Source organism: Acanthaster planci, linkage group LG04 (assembly GCF_054643075.1).
Source record: "Acanthaster planci isolate LZ-2023a linkage group LG04, COTS_SCS, whole genome shotgun sequence".
NCBI lineage: Eukaryota > Metazoa > Echinodermata > Asteroidea > Valvatida > Acanthasteridae > Acanthaster > Acanthaster planci.
In genome coordinates this window covers 4,687,915-4,705,750 of record NC_141780.1, presented here as the reverse complement: position 1 = coordinate 4,705,750, position 17,836 = coordinate 4,687,915, and the positions used below count along the sequence as shown (strand labels likewise).

The 17,836-nt window shown below is 42.6% G+C and overlaps 1 protein-coding gene across 1 annotated transcript in view; it reads right to left on the bottom strand.

Moving 5' to 3' along the window:
- The window catches only part of LOC110974135 (calcium/calmodulin-dependent protein kinase type 1-like), a 91,259-nt gene that overhangs the window by 23,625 nt on the left and 49,798 nt on the right, over positions 1–17,836 (bottom strand). Inside the window, exon 8 of the mRNA XM_022225517.2 lies at positions 16,982–17,072. Within this exon, the coding sequence (XP_022081209.1) occupies positions 16,982–17,072 (91 nt within the window). The remainder of the gene's footprint in view (positions 1–16,981; positions 17,073–17,836) is intronic.

The following is a 17,836-nucleotide window of genomic DNA, read 5'->3' as shown; positions in this document are numbered from 1 at the left end:
AAATACCTGCAATCGACATCAACTCTTCTAGGCGCATTTCCCTTTTTCACAACCTGATACAGCTGCTAAACTGTCATTACACTGGAACGTTTCCTGCTCTTTCGAAAAGTGTTTCCACAGACCCGAGATGTCAGTTTAAAATGCCCCTCAAAAGTTGCCACTCGAGCTGGCCATAATGCCACCTGCAAGGGTGAAATTACTGCTCTCCAATCACTCCAGTGCCAGGTCCATTTTCACAATCCCCGTGCCTAATTTATGGCCAGTGTCACCTATTGTAACATGGCGCGATTTGTCACAAGTCAGTAGATGGATGGATCACCAGATATGTGACCCCCTCCATCTGCCCTCCAACACACATATCACTCCCTCAGCATTTTGAGGATCGGATCCTGCACGCGGTTGGGATTAGCATGTCTGTCCAACAACACAGACAAACTGGCAGACTGCAAACTGACAAACTGATGGATGGACAGACAAGAGTGCAGAATGACAGACAAACAAAGAGAAAAATTGGCAATGTGCACTAAAACCAACGGACTCATTTTGGCCGTAAATTTTGAACCACAGCAACAGCAAATACCTTCTCACCACTTTGTGGAAGTGCCAAAGGAAATGATTTTTTTGAAACCATTACTTATCTGGGCTCGCCGTAGTCTAACTGACCTAAGGATAAGGCTGTCTTACTTCAGGCTGTTAGCAGATGCAGGCCTAGCTCATCTGGCAATATCAACCCCCCCCCCATTTTTTTGCAGAAACATAAACCAAAAGAAGGTGTCACCGAAATAAAATGAAAAAAAAATAACACAAATTTACATGATTAAAATGAAACCGAAGAAACACAGCGATCATTCTGTTGAACCAACAACTGATCATGTTTCTGCCAATTGAAACTACAATTAGTACAGTGACTTTTCTGATGCAAAGCAAATTCGGTGACCGCGGTGGAAAGAGACATCCATGGCGGAAAAAATCCTCCTACAGTACGTACATTAAATGTGATCGACGGGGAGAAATGAATGGGTGATGCGGCGAGCAACGCTTAGGTGCATAAGGGCAGATTGGTTTACAGGCAATATTTACGCACCACAGAAAAGAGAAAATTTGGGCACTCTGTCTACAGTGCAAACATGGAAATCAATTTCACAATCTTCAGATCTCTTCAGCAAACTGATCAGCCCAAGTGATAATGGGCTCATGTACACGTTGAATAACGAATACTAATGAGGATGCCGGATTTAATTATGATCGTGGCCAACGTAAGGTTTCCACCATGGACACCATTTACTTTTTTTTCTTTTGGCCTTAGGAGTGAGAGAAAAAGTCTCCCATTTTTGGTGGGGTAGCGCAAAGTTTGTTTATGCTGTCTAACTGAACAGCTGAAGGTAAAACAAGGAACAAAAAACTATGGGTCACAACACTCTCTCTCTTTTCTGTCCTTTTTTCCCGTCAGAAAATCAGTCCCTTATCACTGCATTATTTGAAAATCATGTTAATCAAACAAAATAGCCCAGAATGGCGACACAACAAACCTCTCCCAAACCATGAACAAAAAAAAAAAAATTTGTATAGTACGTGCCACCTGAAACACAGATATGTTCACAGCTTTCAAAGATGCTAGAATTGTGTCTTGAGGGTTTCGGGGAAGCAGGATGGGAAACTGAGATTTTGTTTTTAAATAACCAAGCTATGTTTTTTACTTCCCATTGGTGTCCACCATTAAAGCAGCATGATAGCACACGCACTGTTCCAGCTTTGCGATAACAGGACTGAATAGAAAGAGGAAAAAATGTAGAAATTAAATTCACATAATCAGAAAACAATACAACTGGGCATGTTCTGGGCATATGTCTAACTGGCATTTGCGATGTGGCTGCTGGTGCCATCCCGATGCTTAGCTGAACCCTGGTCAAACACGGATTCATCTCCATAAACGCCTACAAAGGCTACTGTACATGCATGTGTATCTCTTTATTACCTTGGTGGAGTTATTTAATGAGAGAGGGGCTGGTGACTGATCGTGCCGTGGCTGCCTGAACGAGGTCAAGCTATTTCTAGAAAAAAAAAATTTTGCGGTATCGACAGACTTCTGGTGATAACTCTGCATGTGCACGCGTGCACAGGTTCATGCAGGTCTGGTGCGAGACACGTACACTGACCACAAGCGACCAAATTTCTGTTCCAGTGTACAGACTTCACGCGCATGTGCCCAAAGTGCCCACTAGTGCACTCTCCTTTGCCGTTGAGGGCGCAATGCTTGGTTCATCAACTATGCATTGTTAACATTTTTATTTTCTTTACAAAACTCTATTGTTGCCCCCGATTTTTTACCAAGGACAGCGCCTACTGGTCCCAGGCCCTTGTCTTGTTATATGTCGCAACTTCCCACGGTACATGTACAACAGTGTTGTAGTTGAGTCCACCCTGTAAGTCCCGCCAAGTCCCTCAAAAGTCCTCGTCTCACATCAAGTCGAAGGCTACTCTAATATGCTTGTTACAAAAGCCTACTGTCATTTATGTTACAAAATGTTACAAAAAGCCTCTGTCATTTATTCATCCCGTCACAAGGGACTGGACTTGCGAAAGCGCTTACAAAAGGACCTGTGATGGGCTTGACTGCGACTGAGGAATGTGACTTAAGAAGTCCAAAAATATCTGGAAAGGGCACATAAATATGGAAATATGTGAACTACTTGCATGCCTGCAAATTATTCATGCCCACGCTGGCTATTTTTATTGCTTCAATCTTCACTTACTTGCTTGGTCAAGGGACGTCCATTGGCCCTTCTCTACATGGTAATCCTTCAAGGGGGGTGCCACAGGAGAAATCAAAATTTTAAATGCTAATTTCCCCCTCCCCATTGATGTGGCCATTTAGGGTCCACATCCATCAAGTTCACACACCAAGATTAGCTCTCCTCTCTGGCCTGTAACTTCCCATCAAAGTCACGGCAGAAAAAAAAAGAAATCCTTTCCAATTTTTGTCGATCCGTCCGTCTTTGTATCTGCAGAATTTCCATTTCCCCTGACGTGGGGCAGCAGCTTGACAATTTTCCATTTCCCTCATTGTGCATCTGCCTGATTCCCGTTGATTTATATGCAGAAGTTTCATTTCCCTTGATGATTATACTGAAATTTGTTAGCTTTCTGTAATCAATCGTATCTCATTATTTGCCGTATTTAGCAGTGATTTTGTAACCAGTGCGGGAAAAAGGCTCTAGTAAGGGTTTGATTCATTCTCCCCATTTAAAAAAAAAAGAAACCAGGTTGTTCAGTGAGGGAGCAGGCGATGGAAGTATTCCAACAGTGTGCAAATTGGCCGAGCTTTAAACACATTCTCTTCAGGGAGACAAGCTTTAGCTAACTGTAGATTGTGTTTATGACAGCGTTTGGGCAATGACCCACAACCATGTTGAAATCTTCCAAGATACATGTACGTTCAAGATGAGGCTAACGTTTCTTTCACAAAGAAAGGCAGATTGAAAACAAATTCCACCAATAACAAGCTGATTTCAATGGGAAGTAAGCACAACCCCTTTTCTTTGTGCTGGTAGCATAAGTTACTTTCCTGCCAAGAGGTACATGCACAACATGGGCATAGTCATCTCTGCAAACTTCCTTGCAATGAACGTCCAATGAACGTACAACTTAACACCACTCAAACAATTCAGCTCCACTGTTCAAACTAACAGCACTTAACAATTGACATTGATTTTGTTCATCATCAGAATAAAGCTGAATGAAAACCACATCATACGGACGAAACGTGCTGCATATGAATTTCACTGCCTGCTGGGGTCTTCCCCCTCCTCCATTGAAGGGCTCTGCCCCTTAAATGGAAAATGTCAGTCTGTTTTCGAAGCACTTCTTCACCCACCTTCGTTGAACACATGACAGGGTGTGACTGTTTTAATGTATACATTGAGCGAGACAATAACCAGCATTTTGATGAAAAGTACTGTTTGCAGAGGAGATGCAGAAATACATGAGAGCCTTTCAAACATGACATCTAGAGTGTGCGCACACTCGGCTACAATGAATTTCAGTTCAGGTTACAGGCGTGGGCACTGATTAGCCGATATTTTCCCGGACAAATCCAAGAGTCGTTTCAATCGAGTCGTCAGTCAGTCGGGGCCACTGGCCCAGCGACTCCAGAGTCTTACCCCGGCATTTCCCCGACAGCGACAAAACCTCATTTTGTCCACACATGGGCAACACAGATGCAGCCAATAAGGACTGACTGCTCGAGTGCGTGGGGGTAATCCCAACCGGGCTTAAGGCACTTCAGATCTCTTGTGAAGTGTATCACGGATCTTAAACCCCCCCCCCTTTCAACTTACAACCAGGCAGTGGTGCCTTGCAGACCTACAACCTCTTAGAATAAACTTATAAGATAACTGCTCTGCAAGGACTTGGCGAGATTGCCTGGTAAACAAACTTCCTAAATGGATTCCTAATGTACAGTTGCACGAGTCAATGACCGCATGACCAACTGCATCGAAGTGTTTGGGTCCGGTGTGGTGTTTTTTCATATTCGTTAAGTGCCATGAGACTGTATTCCAATGGAGAGAGTTACCTGAATCTTGATATGTCAGAGTTTTGATCTTTTTTCAAACTACTCAAGGTAGGGTGTAAACACTTGTATTAATTGCACTGAAGATTTCACACATTCTTGCTGTATCGCATATTAGATACGTGTACTGCATTTTAACTGGTCTAGAACAGTGACGAGCCAAGTTTTTGAAGGTTGTTGTTTGCTTGTTCGGCCTAAAAACACACCACACCAATCATGAGTCTGGCCCTATATGTGCCCTCTTGCACAACCAGGAAGGGACAGAGTTACAGACAATAATAACAATTGTCTCTAACATGCCAAGACGGCAAGCAGAACTCAACATATGATATAACAACGCCACTACTGTAATGTGAGTAGCGGCATTTTGAAACCCCCAATCAGCAGATCCAGTATAGGTCTCTGTGTTCCATGTGTATCACGTTGTCGCACAAGGGATTCTTCTTTGTCTTGAATGCAATCAAAAGTAATCATTTATCCATTGTTGCTGGACTTTGCTTCTTTATCGTGAATTTCTGTTGTTTTTTGTGCGATGTCCACATACCGGTAGTTTAGTCCTTTCAAATGTATTGTATCATTTGTTTTGTTAGTGATGTGCTGTATTTTAATGGTTTGTATTGCCCTTTTTTTAGAAATGCCTGTGGAAGTTGAATTTTTATGCTCTAGTGTATAGACAATAAATTGACATTGAAAGGAGCTGTTTATACAAAAACAGGCAAATAGAAACAAGTACATGACAGCATCGGAAACCTCTTTCAAATCTTCACAACCTCGCTCGAGCGTTGGCATAACTGGAGGACCTACTGCATTTTCCTTCCAAATTCACAGATCATTCCTAAAGAGCACGGAGGATTTTCTATAAATTTCTTTGAAATGATAGGCTTTCATCCATCAACTGTCGATTGTAAAATGGCTACCAGTATCTCAAACATTGTCTAATGTGGAGCTGGCAATGTTACCCGCCCTCTCAATGTCAAACAAAATGTTCTGCTTGGGGCAAGCACTCTTTCAATGCAAAACATCTTTCCATGGACGGGTATGGTGGTCATTTCAATTAAAGTACAAACATTCATGTTATACCAAATTACAAGCACATGTCTGCCATCTCTGTACGTCATCAATTTAATGTACTCCCTTACCCAACTCCAGAGCAAACGACCCCTGGGAAATGAGGCACAGAACCAGCTTTCAGTTAATGACTTATCACATCTCATTAGGGTCTCTTGCCTGTGTAACTTCGCCACAGCACCTAACGATTTCCTCCCGACATGCGGCAGTGTAAATAAAAACCAAACTGGGCCTCTCGTTCCCCACATCCACTGCCGGTACACCAACCGCCCTGAGGCCCAGTCCTTCACATGTCATGCATATACTGAATTAATTAAAACCGATTGGGCAGGTATGCTAAAACAGAAAAAAAAAAGGCTTGATGCCACCGCGCCTCCAGTACTAAATTTGGAAATTGGCCTTGATGACCATAGCCAGATACAGTGCAAGGCACAGTCTTGCACAGTAATGATCACATTCTTGCATCACAAATAAAACAGCCCCAATAAAAATTGAAGAGAAAACATGACAGATTACAAGAGGAAAATTAACTGTAAAACTGATGTTACAATGTACCTAATGTACTAAATATGGAACATATACAGTAGTCAGAAAAGGAGTGTCCCATTTGAAAATAAGTCATGGACTAAAACTGACAACACCGAAAGAATGTTACAATATTCCTGGTTTTATTTCAGGGTGACAGTGCCATAAAACATCGGAACAGGGTAACAGAGGCGTCACTTCTTTAAAGCACTTTGTTATTTCCTTATTATCATCGTCTTCAATCTAAGCATGCATATGTACTCGATGAATACAGCTGAAGCTGCTTCAAAAGATCACTGGCAGTCACCATTTTGCCGAACTGAAACCAGGGGGAGTCATCAAGTTTCATGCTCCTGACGACCACTGAAGACATCACTTTCTTTTCTCTCTCTCTTTTTTTTTTTGTCTTTGGTCCAGGACACTGTCGTCTCCTGATGGCTTATTAACGATGCCTCCGTGAATTGCTGGGGCACATTGATGACTTAGCGATGCCTGGATTTTTTCCGGTGTGGGCCACTTTCGTTAATGATCTGTGTCTTTTCTCCAACTCTCTCGTTTCCATCTGTGACATTTTAATAGCCAGAATTGTGAATGCGCTCGTGTTTGTGTGTGGGGGAAGGGGATCGTGGAACCTCCGCCAACAAACACGCTGACGCACTAAACCACCGACTGTGTACATTGACTTCCCTGAATTGCTGAAATGGATGCAAAAAGCTGTACTCCTTGCAGGCATGGATACCCGTGCATTAGCCCCACGCTTTGAAATTACTTCAGCCTTTTTCTCATGTCAGTAGTCATGAGTAGTTTGAAGCCTATGGGATTATTTACATTTCACATACATGTACTTACCCTTATCTAATTAAAGCAGCCCCCCAAACTCAGTATGTATTGAAGGTTGGAACTTTTTCAGCTCTCAACACATCCTAATTTTCACAACAGGCATGAAAACCGCAGTGTGGTTTTTCAAGACGGAAAGATAAGAGTGTCACACAATTTTGTTGTCAGATGCCACAAGTAGAAAACTGACTGTTTGAATGCATGAATTAACGCCGGTTCATATAAAACACAAAGACAGACGCACAATGCAAGTTGTATAACACACAGCCGGTATTCGTGGTGTAAATGTGCACAAGATGAACGCATCCTGACTCTAGCAAATTTTATCGCGCACGTCCTTTTATGTCAAATTCACTTTGTATTCATGTGCCGTCCAAACCGGCCACAATGAAGTGTGCGTACATGACTGCATTCGAGGCTTAACTTGGGTAGGAAATGTCGTAGCTCCTTGTGTCTTTGTGTTTCACTATTTGTATCATGATCAAGTTTAATATGACACTGTTGAAAGAAAAGAGACAGTGCCTTTACGTGCAAATCTGGCTCCAAACCATCACAATCTCCACTGACTGCCCCCATATCCGTTCCCTTGGCCCCTGGGCAGGTGACGAAACTCGCACCGTGCATTTTCCAACCTGCTGAAACCATTGTCTGCATTATTCGTGAATCGCCAGGCCTGCACTTTGCCAAAACAGTACACGGGAGTGTGAGCTCATGAAATTTTTGGCTCTCAAAAAGGATCCAATCAAGTTAGGGAATAGGTGTGTTGCTAAGATGCGAGGCTGAGAGCGTATGTTCTATATATATCATCCCCCCCACCTGCAGCACTTTGTAATTTCATTCTGCTATAATTTGATGCATCAGAGTCTTAATTAAAATTTACAAAAAAAGGAAAAAGGGTCTATATAACTTGACTGCAAGAATAAACATCACAGGTCAGATCTACTCTACGATGGATATTTGAACTGAGGAACGGTTGGAGCATCGTTGGAGAATCACTTTTCTTCCATCGGTTCCTGTTACAATAATAGAATCTTGGATGTCGGGTTGATCAAATGTGCATTCAAGAATGGCACGTTTAAGCACTGTCACTGAGATAAACTTGTTGGATTCAAAACAAGCATGGGACAAAGATGCCCTTTTCAATTACTAATTTACAAGGAAGAAGAAAAGGACGCACCTTGTTGCTTCATTTAAGGTTTCATTAATTCCAATATCCTTTGGAAATAAGGCAAAGGGAAAGCTCCCATTCTGAACTGTGCAGCTTCAGCCATATGAAAAATACAAAAGTTTCTTGTCCACAATTTGTAGGAAAGGGAGGGGGCTCCTTTTTTTGCAACATGGAGAAGTTTACAAGGTTGGAAGACAGATTTCTCCAAGAAATATCACCACATTGAACTACCCGAACACTGTGAACATATTATTTTAATAAGAGTGACAGTGGGACTCTCATTCAATGTGAAGAAGACAGACCTGCCCTCTCAAGGAAGTCAAAGACTTCAAGTATCTGGGGTCATGGGTTGATTGAACTTGATTCCTCTGAGCATGAAATATGCATTCGCAAAGGCCTTGCCTGGAAGGCTAAACACAGAATGAAACCTGTTTATTAGGAGCTCAAACAGGACATCAACCTCAGTTTCTTCCGGGCCTCTGTGGGGCCTAACCTTCAATACAGGTGCAAGTTCTAGAACATTACCTTGATCCTTCAGAAGTCCCTTGACAGAAGGTATGCCAGACTGCTGAGAACAGTGCTCAACATCAACCGGACAGACTGTGTCTCCAATAAATACCTTTCGTGGCATACTACCACAGATCCTGCAGAAGATCGTATACAGGCAGATGGGCCTGGCAGGACACTGCTACAGACACTCTGAGCTGTCAGAAAGCAAACTGGTGCTGGCTAAACCGAGGGGGAGGACACAGTGAAAGAGTTTAGTGCCCTTGGGAGGGATGCTGGGACAAAGACCAGGACAGAGCTGGAGCAGAAGCACCCCCTCACTGGTTGAAAAGAGCCAAGTTGGTCGGGAGTATTCATTTTGTTGGTAGCGCAGCGACTGCAACACTTGCATTTCTTAGTCGTTCGTGAACGAGTGATGTGCATTTAGTACCAAAGAGCCTCCGTTGCTAAGAAAATAGCGCCCTCTCTTGGTCCAGCTCAAGGCCTGGTGCCCTACGAGGAGTTATGTGGGGAAGTCATGACAGAGTTGAGGACGGCTATGCCTTGTTGAAAATCATCCACCCTGCCTCATGAAAGATATATATCACATGCATCTTATAGTGGCAAGCCTCGGTCAGAAGACAAACACGAGACTTTCAATGCATTACAGAAAGTCAGGTTTTTCCCATCAAAACCCACTTAGAGACGTACTTCCAGGCCGCGGTCGTCGCTCCCCAAACCTACGCAGCTTCCAGTTCATCTCAAGGAGGAAAATAAAGAGTAAATTAGATGTACGGAACTCAATCAAATAGAGCTGACTCTCACTGATAACGGGGTTTGCTTGGGCCAGCCGAATGAACCCAAACCTCGTTGTACAAGGACTGAAAGTAGGAATAAAAGAAAGATTCAAGAGACTGAAGACTTCAGCAGTTATTTTTTTGTAGTAGTATTTAACTGTGACTCTGTTTGGTGGGCATTGTCAGATGGGGAAACAATCTGCATATTATTTACTGAGATCTGAATATCCAGCAGGCCAATTCAGGTAATCAAGTCATAAACCAATACTGTACTGAGATCTGAATATCCAGCAGACCAATTCAGGTAAACAAGTCATAAACCAATACTGTACTGAGATCTGAATATCCAGCAGGCCAATTCAGGTAATCAAGTCATAAACCAATACTGTTAAAAAAACAGTGTAAACTGTGTTATTTCAATGAAAGCAAGGATTTGGGAGTCTTCAATCAGGACGAAACATGACATCAAGTCATTCAGATGAACAATGTAACTAGCGCAGCACAAGGTTAATATTCAAACCACCGGAGACAACCCTGCACATCATACATGTAACTTTGTGAGGGAATGATGGCTTACAGTACCAGCCATTCTGGCCGCGATCAACCACGTCGCGGGGTAGAAAGTCTTGGGTTACTGCACTGAAGACAGAAAAGCTGACGTCAGGTTAATACAGCACACGTGGAAGATGGAACATGCGCTCCTGGGTGAAGCGCTAAAGTACTGAAGTGATATACCCATCACGTATCACACAATGGCTGACCTGCTGGAGGAGAACAGATGCCTCGTTTCTTGTGTGAAGCACTGCTTGAGGACACAAACTGTCCACGGAATAGGAGACAGCCGGTATAGGGGAAATGCGTCCCAGACATGGCTTCAGACAAGATTCAGTGGACATTGCTCCCATCCTTTCCATTGAATCTTCAGTTTATCTGAGGAAGCTTCTCTCTCTCTCTCTCTCTCTTGGTCCACACGGGGACAGCCCTGGTCGTGTTTCAGGAGAGGAACAAACTGCGAGGGGAAGGAAGTCGGTTTTGGATTTCAGGGCTCTGAGAGGTTTAGCTTTAGCTCGGGCCTTGGGACGGTGAGACACACGTCGGTAAACAGTGACTGAAACTGGGGCTCGTAGGGTTACATGTCCATGTATGTGACTGACGATGGAGCAGTGGGATACGACGATCTTAAAGCTGCCTGAGAACGGGGGAAATGTAACTGCTGAATTGAAATCCCCCCTCCAAAAAACGGTGCCAACAAATGCGGCAGAAAAAGATGGAGTGTGTGGCTTAAGGAACACATGTTTGTTCCAACTGGAGATCCTTGTTCCCCTAGACTTGAGTGTGTTTACATAAGCATGCAAGCTCAGATCTATGGTCTTCACCCACTTCCAGGAGTAACTGGTGGCTTTTGGAGATAAATAAGCTGCCAATTGGAGGTACTAAATGCAAACCAACTCTTCAGGCAGTTTGTGTGACCATCAGCACACCCCCGGGTGATCCAGGCAGCTTTAAGAACACATGTAACTTAAATTCTAATCATAGCAAAAGAGCATTTAAAAAAAAAATCTTAAGGGGGGGGAAACAAATCCAGCATTTAAATAATAAAAGGGGGACGGGGTTACCCAGAATTTACAAAAAGGGGGCTCAAAGTGAGGCAAGCCTTCACAGAAGTGGGACATATTTTGGGGTGAGAATTTCTGTTTTTGAAATTATTCAATGATCAGTCAAGGGCAACAAAGAACCGGGCAAAAAGCAAAATACATCTCCCCTGAAAAATGTAAAAATCCATTAGCCTTACAGACTCCAAATAGATCTCAATCCCCCATTCACTGTTGCATACAAGCTGTCTCCTGTACGATATTATACCACTTGTGGAACACAGCAGACCGATGCAATAACATTTTTGATTTTTTTTTTCCTCCCAACTGCTTCCTGATTGGGACTAAAAATAGAAAGGCATTAATTATGCAAGGTGCTCAACTCCCCCTCCCCCAAGCAATCTCACTACACACCAATTTAATTGGCCAAGGCGAGTTCCTGCCGTACATGTATGACCGATGAGCTAATTGCGAGAGAGACTACATGGGTTGGCGGGACAATGAGAATTTGGGGACAGAGTCGTTAGCGCAGTCCTAGCGTTATTTCTACGTGCATCATGACACGCTAGACACTGGAGGGCTTTGGTGATGCATGTGATATATGACTGCAAAGCAGGCAAGCTGGAGCCTTGTCATGACATTGAGGAGAATGGCACCGTATCACAGAGGATCAGTTTTCCGTCGGGGGAATTCATGCGCAAAACTGAGGTGCATGTACTATAGTTCCACGATATCGTCTTTGCTCACATCTGCTCACTTTCTTGTGGAATCAATGAAAGTTTTTGCATCAAAAACAGCTTTGCAAATGTCGTTTTCTCCAAAGACCATTTGAATTACTTCAAACTGATTTTGAATTATGTAGGTAAGGCCTTAGTTGCATTTTGCCCTTTTGATAAAAATCAGGGGAACTTCTAGGAGATAAAAGATACTTTAGAAAGGAGATACAAAGGCAAGACCAGTTGACAAGTTTGCTATGAACTACTTTTACAAAAAAATGGGGGTAAATCAAGAGACCTGAGATCATCAGTATTAAAAATTAAAAGAATTGAAAAAAATTTCCATGTTACTGTGCATTTCATCAAAATCTCTGACATGGCTAATTCCAGAAATGTCACATCTGACATATGAGTTTGTAAGTTCAGAACACATGTTTTAATTTCCAAGAGTGATGAATTAATGCGAGTTACCTGCCAAACAAATACTAATGGGTTGAAATAAATGACAGTGAAATGTTCATGTCATATAACAAAGGTCAGATATAACAGGGACACAAAAATGTCACACTTTTGGACCCCAAATTTCTGGAATTACCCACATATGAGCTCACAAAATTTGGAAATACATGTGATCATTCGGTTGGTAGATGAAAGTGCACATTACCACCTAAAACCTCAACAACAATTTTTACCTGGCAAAAAAAGATGATGTGGTGTCTTACATAACAAGACAAAGAAATTTGGCATGAAACCACATGGGGACGGTTGGAGCGAGTGACTCCTTATGTGAAACAGCGCCCTCTTGACTTTTTTTTTTTAATTTCTGACGGGCTTCTAAAATGAATAGTGTACACTGAACATGTCAGTATGTAGGCATTTAAAATAAAATATAGTCTCACATTCCAAGTTGCTCGAGATGAATTTCACATGGAGCTGTTTTAACTCAGGTCCAGCCTCAAACTCTCAGACTTTCAGTCGGATGAGATGACGGGGAATTTTGAGTCAACCCTGATTCTGGCTCAAACATATCAGGAACCGACTGCGAATCACAGTAATTGTGAAGTGAGTTGCTGCTGATGCAGGGGGAAAAAAAAACGAACGAGGAAGCCCAAGGAGCCCCAAGCGGGACCAAGAGAGGGTGCGATTATCCAAGCAATGGAGGCTCCTTTGGTGGGAGATGCACTTTGATGATTCACAAACGACTACAAACGCATTACGTTCGCACCGCTATCGACAAAATGAACATTGCCCACCAACGTGGTTCTTTTCCACAGATGAGGGGGTGATTCTGTTTAAGGAAGACAGTGGAGGGGGGGGAATTTAAAGAGCAAGCCACTGGAAGTTTGTGGGAGTGGGATGGCGGCACAGCCCCCTTCCCAAAAAGGTGAACATGTTTTTCTACGGGAAATATAAGAGACAAGCAATATGGGGGGGGGCATTGCCGTACTTCCCAAACTGTGTACAAAGCCCCAGAATTTAGAATTGCCCCTGAGAAAAGTTAAATGAAGAAATTCCCCAAATATTTGCCTCCCCCGGGAATATTTAATTCTCTGGATATGCCCTTACTGCCAGCTACTTTGAATGTAATGATCTGAAAACATAACCATTGACATAACCATTGCGGCAGCACTGAATGCAAAAAGTCAATCGTGACGTAACGGCCAATGTGTTCCAGAACTAGGGAATGTTCAGGTTTAATCAACCTTGTGGGGAGCAATGAAAGACTGTCAGGTATCCTCAGCCCTCCCCTGACTTCCCCTCCGGGAATGAGTTTGGAGATATAGGCCATAAAACCTGAAGATCAATCTATGGGGGGAGGGGGAGGCAGCTTTGCTTAAAGACATGCCAGAGGCGTGCATCACCTGACTGGTCCTGCTAGTCAAATCGCACCCTTGAGGAACATTAGAAAGAAAATGTCAACCACATTACTCAAAACTGCTGTTACCGCCACTCATAAAGCTAAGACAGTGACATAAAAGGTTTCAATATTATCACCCCCTTGTGAATATGAGACAAATGTCCATTACATCATTAGGGTCTCTGGCCTGGATTGGTCCCATAACTCACCAAACGTACGAGCCGTGTTGACTGGATGGCAAGAACAACAGGTTTCAGTTAGCAGTTGCAAAATGGGCTTGATAAATTAAGGGCCGTTGCAAAACATGTACCAGACGCTTAAACTGTAAAGGGTGATTTCCAATATCAAAAATTCTAATATTTCTTCCGACATGTATGTGTACATGGACTTGGTTCCCTTTTTGTGTAGAGCCACTTACGGCATCACTATATAATGTGTACTTTCATAACCATTAGAAAGGTTCTAATACAAGCTTTCGTAGGAAAAATAGGCACTTCAATGAGATGTCAAATTACAGGAGATCAAATTGCTCCATGAGTACACACATACATGTAGGGCCAAAAAATCACAAAAAATAAAAGTCCAGAGAGGATCGTTTGGAAATCTTGACATGTTTATTTTGTGTATGTAAGTTCCTCAAATTTTGTTGCAAAATTCCAAGTGGTTTGGTTTTATGCTTAAAAACTGCGGGTCCTCAGCGTTCGCATTCCCGAGGCTGTCTGGAAGGTCATGACGCGTCACGCGTTTCCGTGGCTTTTCGTATGAACTCATTTTCAGGACAGAATTTTCCAAAAAGAATCCGGGCATTCTGATTGGTTGAACTGCATCTTTATGGCATTTTCTGAATAGATCCGAAGATTCCCTTCAGCACACAGAGTGTTAACTGTTGATTCGTTCATTGACGGCGAAGTTACAACATTTTGAAATGTTCAGCATAGTTTTTCAAGAATAAAATCCCCGTTCTTTATCAGAGAACAAGTATGTGCAAATCTGTAATCTTTCATCTTTATCTTCATGTGGTTTGCAAAGTTTGATGATGAGAAGCAGCTCTTAGAAAGCGAAATAAGAAGGACAGGGTTTTGGCAATTTCGCCGAGTGTGGTGCACACGGTGCAGGGATTAGCAAGGCCCTGTGGTACGGTGCAGTCATGTAATGAACACGTACATTGTACTGTAAATGTACACAGCATGCATGTCTGCCACACGTCGTGCAGCCACGATGCTTGCTATAGTTCTATCCTTTTCGAAGTCCAATTCAGTGACTTGACAATGCGAGGATTCTAAACAAAGGAACCCAGTTAATATTTTAGTGAAACTGAAAGAAGGAATCAAAGGAAGTGTGCATTTTATTGCCATTTGCTATCGTATTGAGCATATCGTGTTTGTCAGAGATAAGCCCCAAACATGCAAAGTCGCCCCATAATGTCATTGTTACTTGGTTCCATATTGGGTGTTCATTACCTTCAGCACCGAGTTCCTATAATAAGGAAACAAAGTCCACTTTCTCAACTTAATATTTTGACCATAAGGAACCATTACTCAATTCTAATAAGCCTAGTTTAGGTAAATTTGGACAATATTTAAGCCATAAAATCACAAATTTCTAACTCGAGTTTGGCAAAAGACAACTGCGAAAGTCAGATCATACCATTTTGTTTCTCGTCTGGTTACCTGACTCAGGCATTTTGGATTCATCAAAACAAATCTCTATCCAGGGCAAGGAACCACACAACATCCTCTAATTTGTCGTCCCTCGAAGCTCTTCGGGGTGGTCATGTACGCTGCCGTTTTACCCCAAAATTTCCCTCAAAAAACCAAAAGCCCTGTTTTCCTTTTTTTCTGATGTGAAAGAGGACATCAAATTTATTCGTATTTCTAAAACCAAATGTGATATTTGAAAAATTCAAAAAGGTTTTTATTTCTGTTAACTCTCCCTTTCATCCCGTGAACATTTTGAAAACAAAACAGGAAGAATAATTTTGGGCCTAAAGTGCCTAGGAAGACATTGATCAACAGAGACTCCTCTTTCCCAAATGTTGGTTTTTTAAAAACCAATTCTTCAAGAACAGCACACGTTTGTTACGTTGGGTACAGGTAAGATTGAGCAAACAGCAACAGTTCTGCAGACCTGATAATTTATGCACAAACCCTGCCGAGTGTGTGATCACCTACATGTATAGTGTTCATGTGCATACATTCGGACCTCAAGACAATCCTCATCCAGACATCATTAAACTCCAGTGCCATCACGGTCACCGGTTGCCATAGAAACTTCTTACTGAAGCCGAACCGGGCTCTCATGCTATCCGTAAACAGCCTTACTAAATTGATCAATGAGGATTTCGTGGGTAGGATTAACTGCACCCCCCCTCCATCGCTCCGCAAATACAGCATCGGGGCATGATAAATTCAGGATCGAGCAATTTAGAAATGATGTCATAGCAAGATGGCTGGATACAAGGGACCAGAAGGAGCTCACCGGCTGAATCTGTGATCAGTGCCGGATGCGCCTGAATGGTTTTTAAATGAGAACTTGAGCTGGGATAAGAAAATTGAGGGGGTGGTGTGTGTCCTCGGGTGGAGCACTCTGCCACAGCTGCTCCCCAGCACTCAGGGTCAAGTCTCCCCCCCCCAAGAATGAGTTTCTGCCAGGGGCAGAGCAGGCATTACAAAATGGGTGTTGCTCCTTGCAATGGACGATACTCTCTCCAACATAATTACAAGCCTGCTTGTCCGGGTAATAATGTGATTTGATCTTATGCTGAAGTCTCCGTAATAGTCCGGGTATGCATGCACATGACTGCCACTGCCAAACTCTTTCCTCAGCCATGGTCTAATGTGCACTACTGAATCCAGCTCCAACACAGCCTACCCTTCTCTTAAACCGACCCCCGGGAGTTCCAGGGCCTTCAGTCAACTCCACTTTGAGTTTCAAAAATACATCATGCCAACTGATTAAATAAATACGATAAGGTAAATTGATTAGACAAACGCATCAGCTGGCCGGGCTCTAAACTCAAATGTGTAAGACTCGTTGACAGCCAGGAGAGACTCGAACATGGCGAACTCGGAAGAAGGAAAGTATCGCTTTAAACCTGGTTGGCATGCCGTAAATAAACATGGGCTTGGCCTTTCCCTGGATTAAAGGTGAAGCACCTTACAAATTCAAAGAGACTTTGTGACCCAAGTCTAAAAGTGACCAGACTTGATATTGCTTCAAGACTGAACGGCAAATACACTACTCAAAAAAAGTTAAGCACCACTTTTTTCTCAACTTGTAATTTTTTTCCCAGCAATGAAAGGGGTCTAGTTCTTTAATTTTTTTGTTTGTCTAGATGGTGTTCTCATTGGAATAAATATCTTACCTTCCACTTGGATTTGGCGACAAAATTCTTCTTGATCTGCTCACTGACGGACTCGTGGATGTTCTTATCGAGGGCAGTGTTTCCTGATATCCTATCGGATAATTAAACAGAAAAAGGATACGGTAGTGAGCAATTGATAAATGTCATCACTCCACAGCAAGCAGTTGTCAGTTATCGCCTTATGGCAAATTTTTGGCTATAATTCTGAACAACTGGTGAGGAAAAAAATTGCATTTTAATAGCACTGCATGGGTTTGAAATTGGGTTTGGTTTTTTTTTTTTTTTCTTTTCACTGAGATGTGACAAAAATAATTGCAAATTATTCTGTTCACCAAATTTCAATTTCCTGGGGCATAAAATTTCAATTTCCTGAAATTGCCACGTTGCCTGGTTGGTAATGACTGTGCCGCAGTTTTCGGACTTTCAAACAGGGGAGGGGGTCGATGTTAATTTGATTCTCGTTTTGTGTAAGCAGCTCGTTTGTTTTTGTTATTTGGCAATAATCAAGTGGCATGTCTCCAATGTAATGAAAATTTGTCAACAAAGAATCACTCCTCAACACACTGATCAACTGTGAAGATGGAAAACAAATTCTGCTCACGGAACAAGCGCTCCCCTGCCGAAAAAGACCAAAATGTTAGCAAAGGGGAGATGTGCTCTGGCCATCCACTGTCAAAGTTCATTCCTTTTTCCAGATCACTGCATAAATGCCATGACAGAAGGGGGAGCTGAAGATTGTCGGGATCATAAAATTAATTTCCTGATGGGTTTCGGATGGCTGGGTTAGCATACGCAATACCATTTAACTTTAATCCATACTGCCAAAGTGTACTGAGGCGTGATATATCCTTGCAC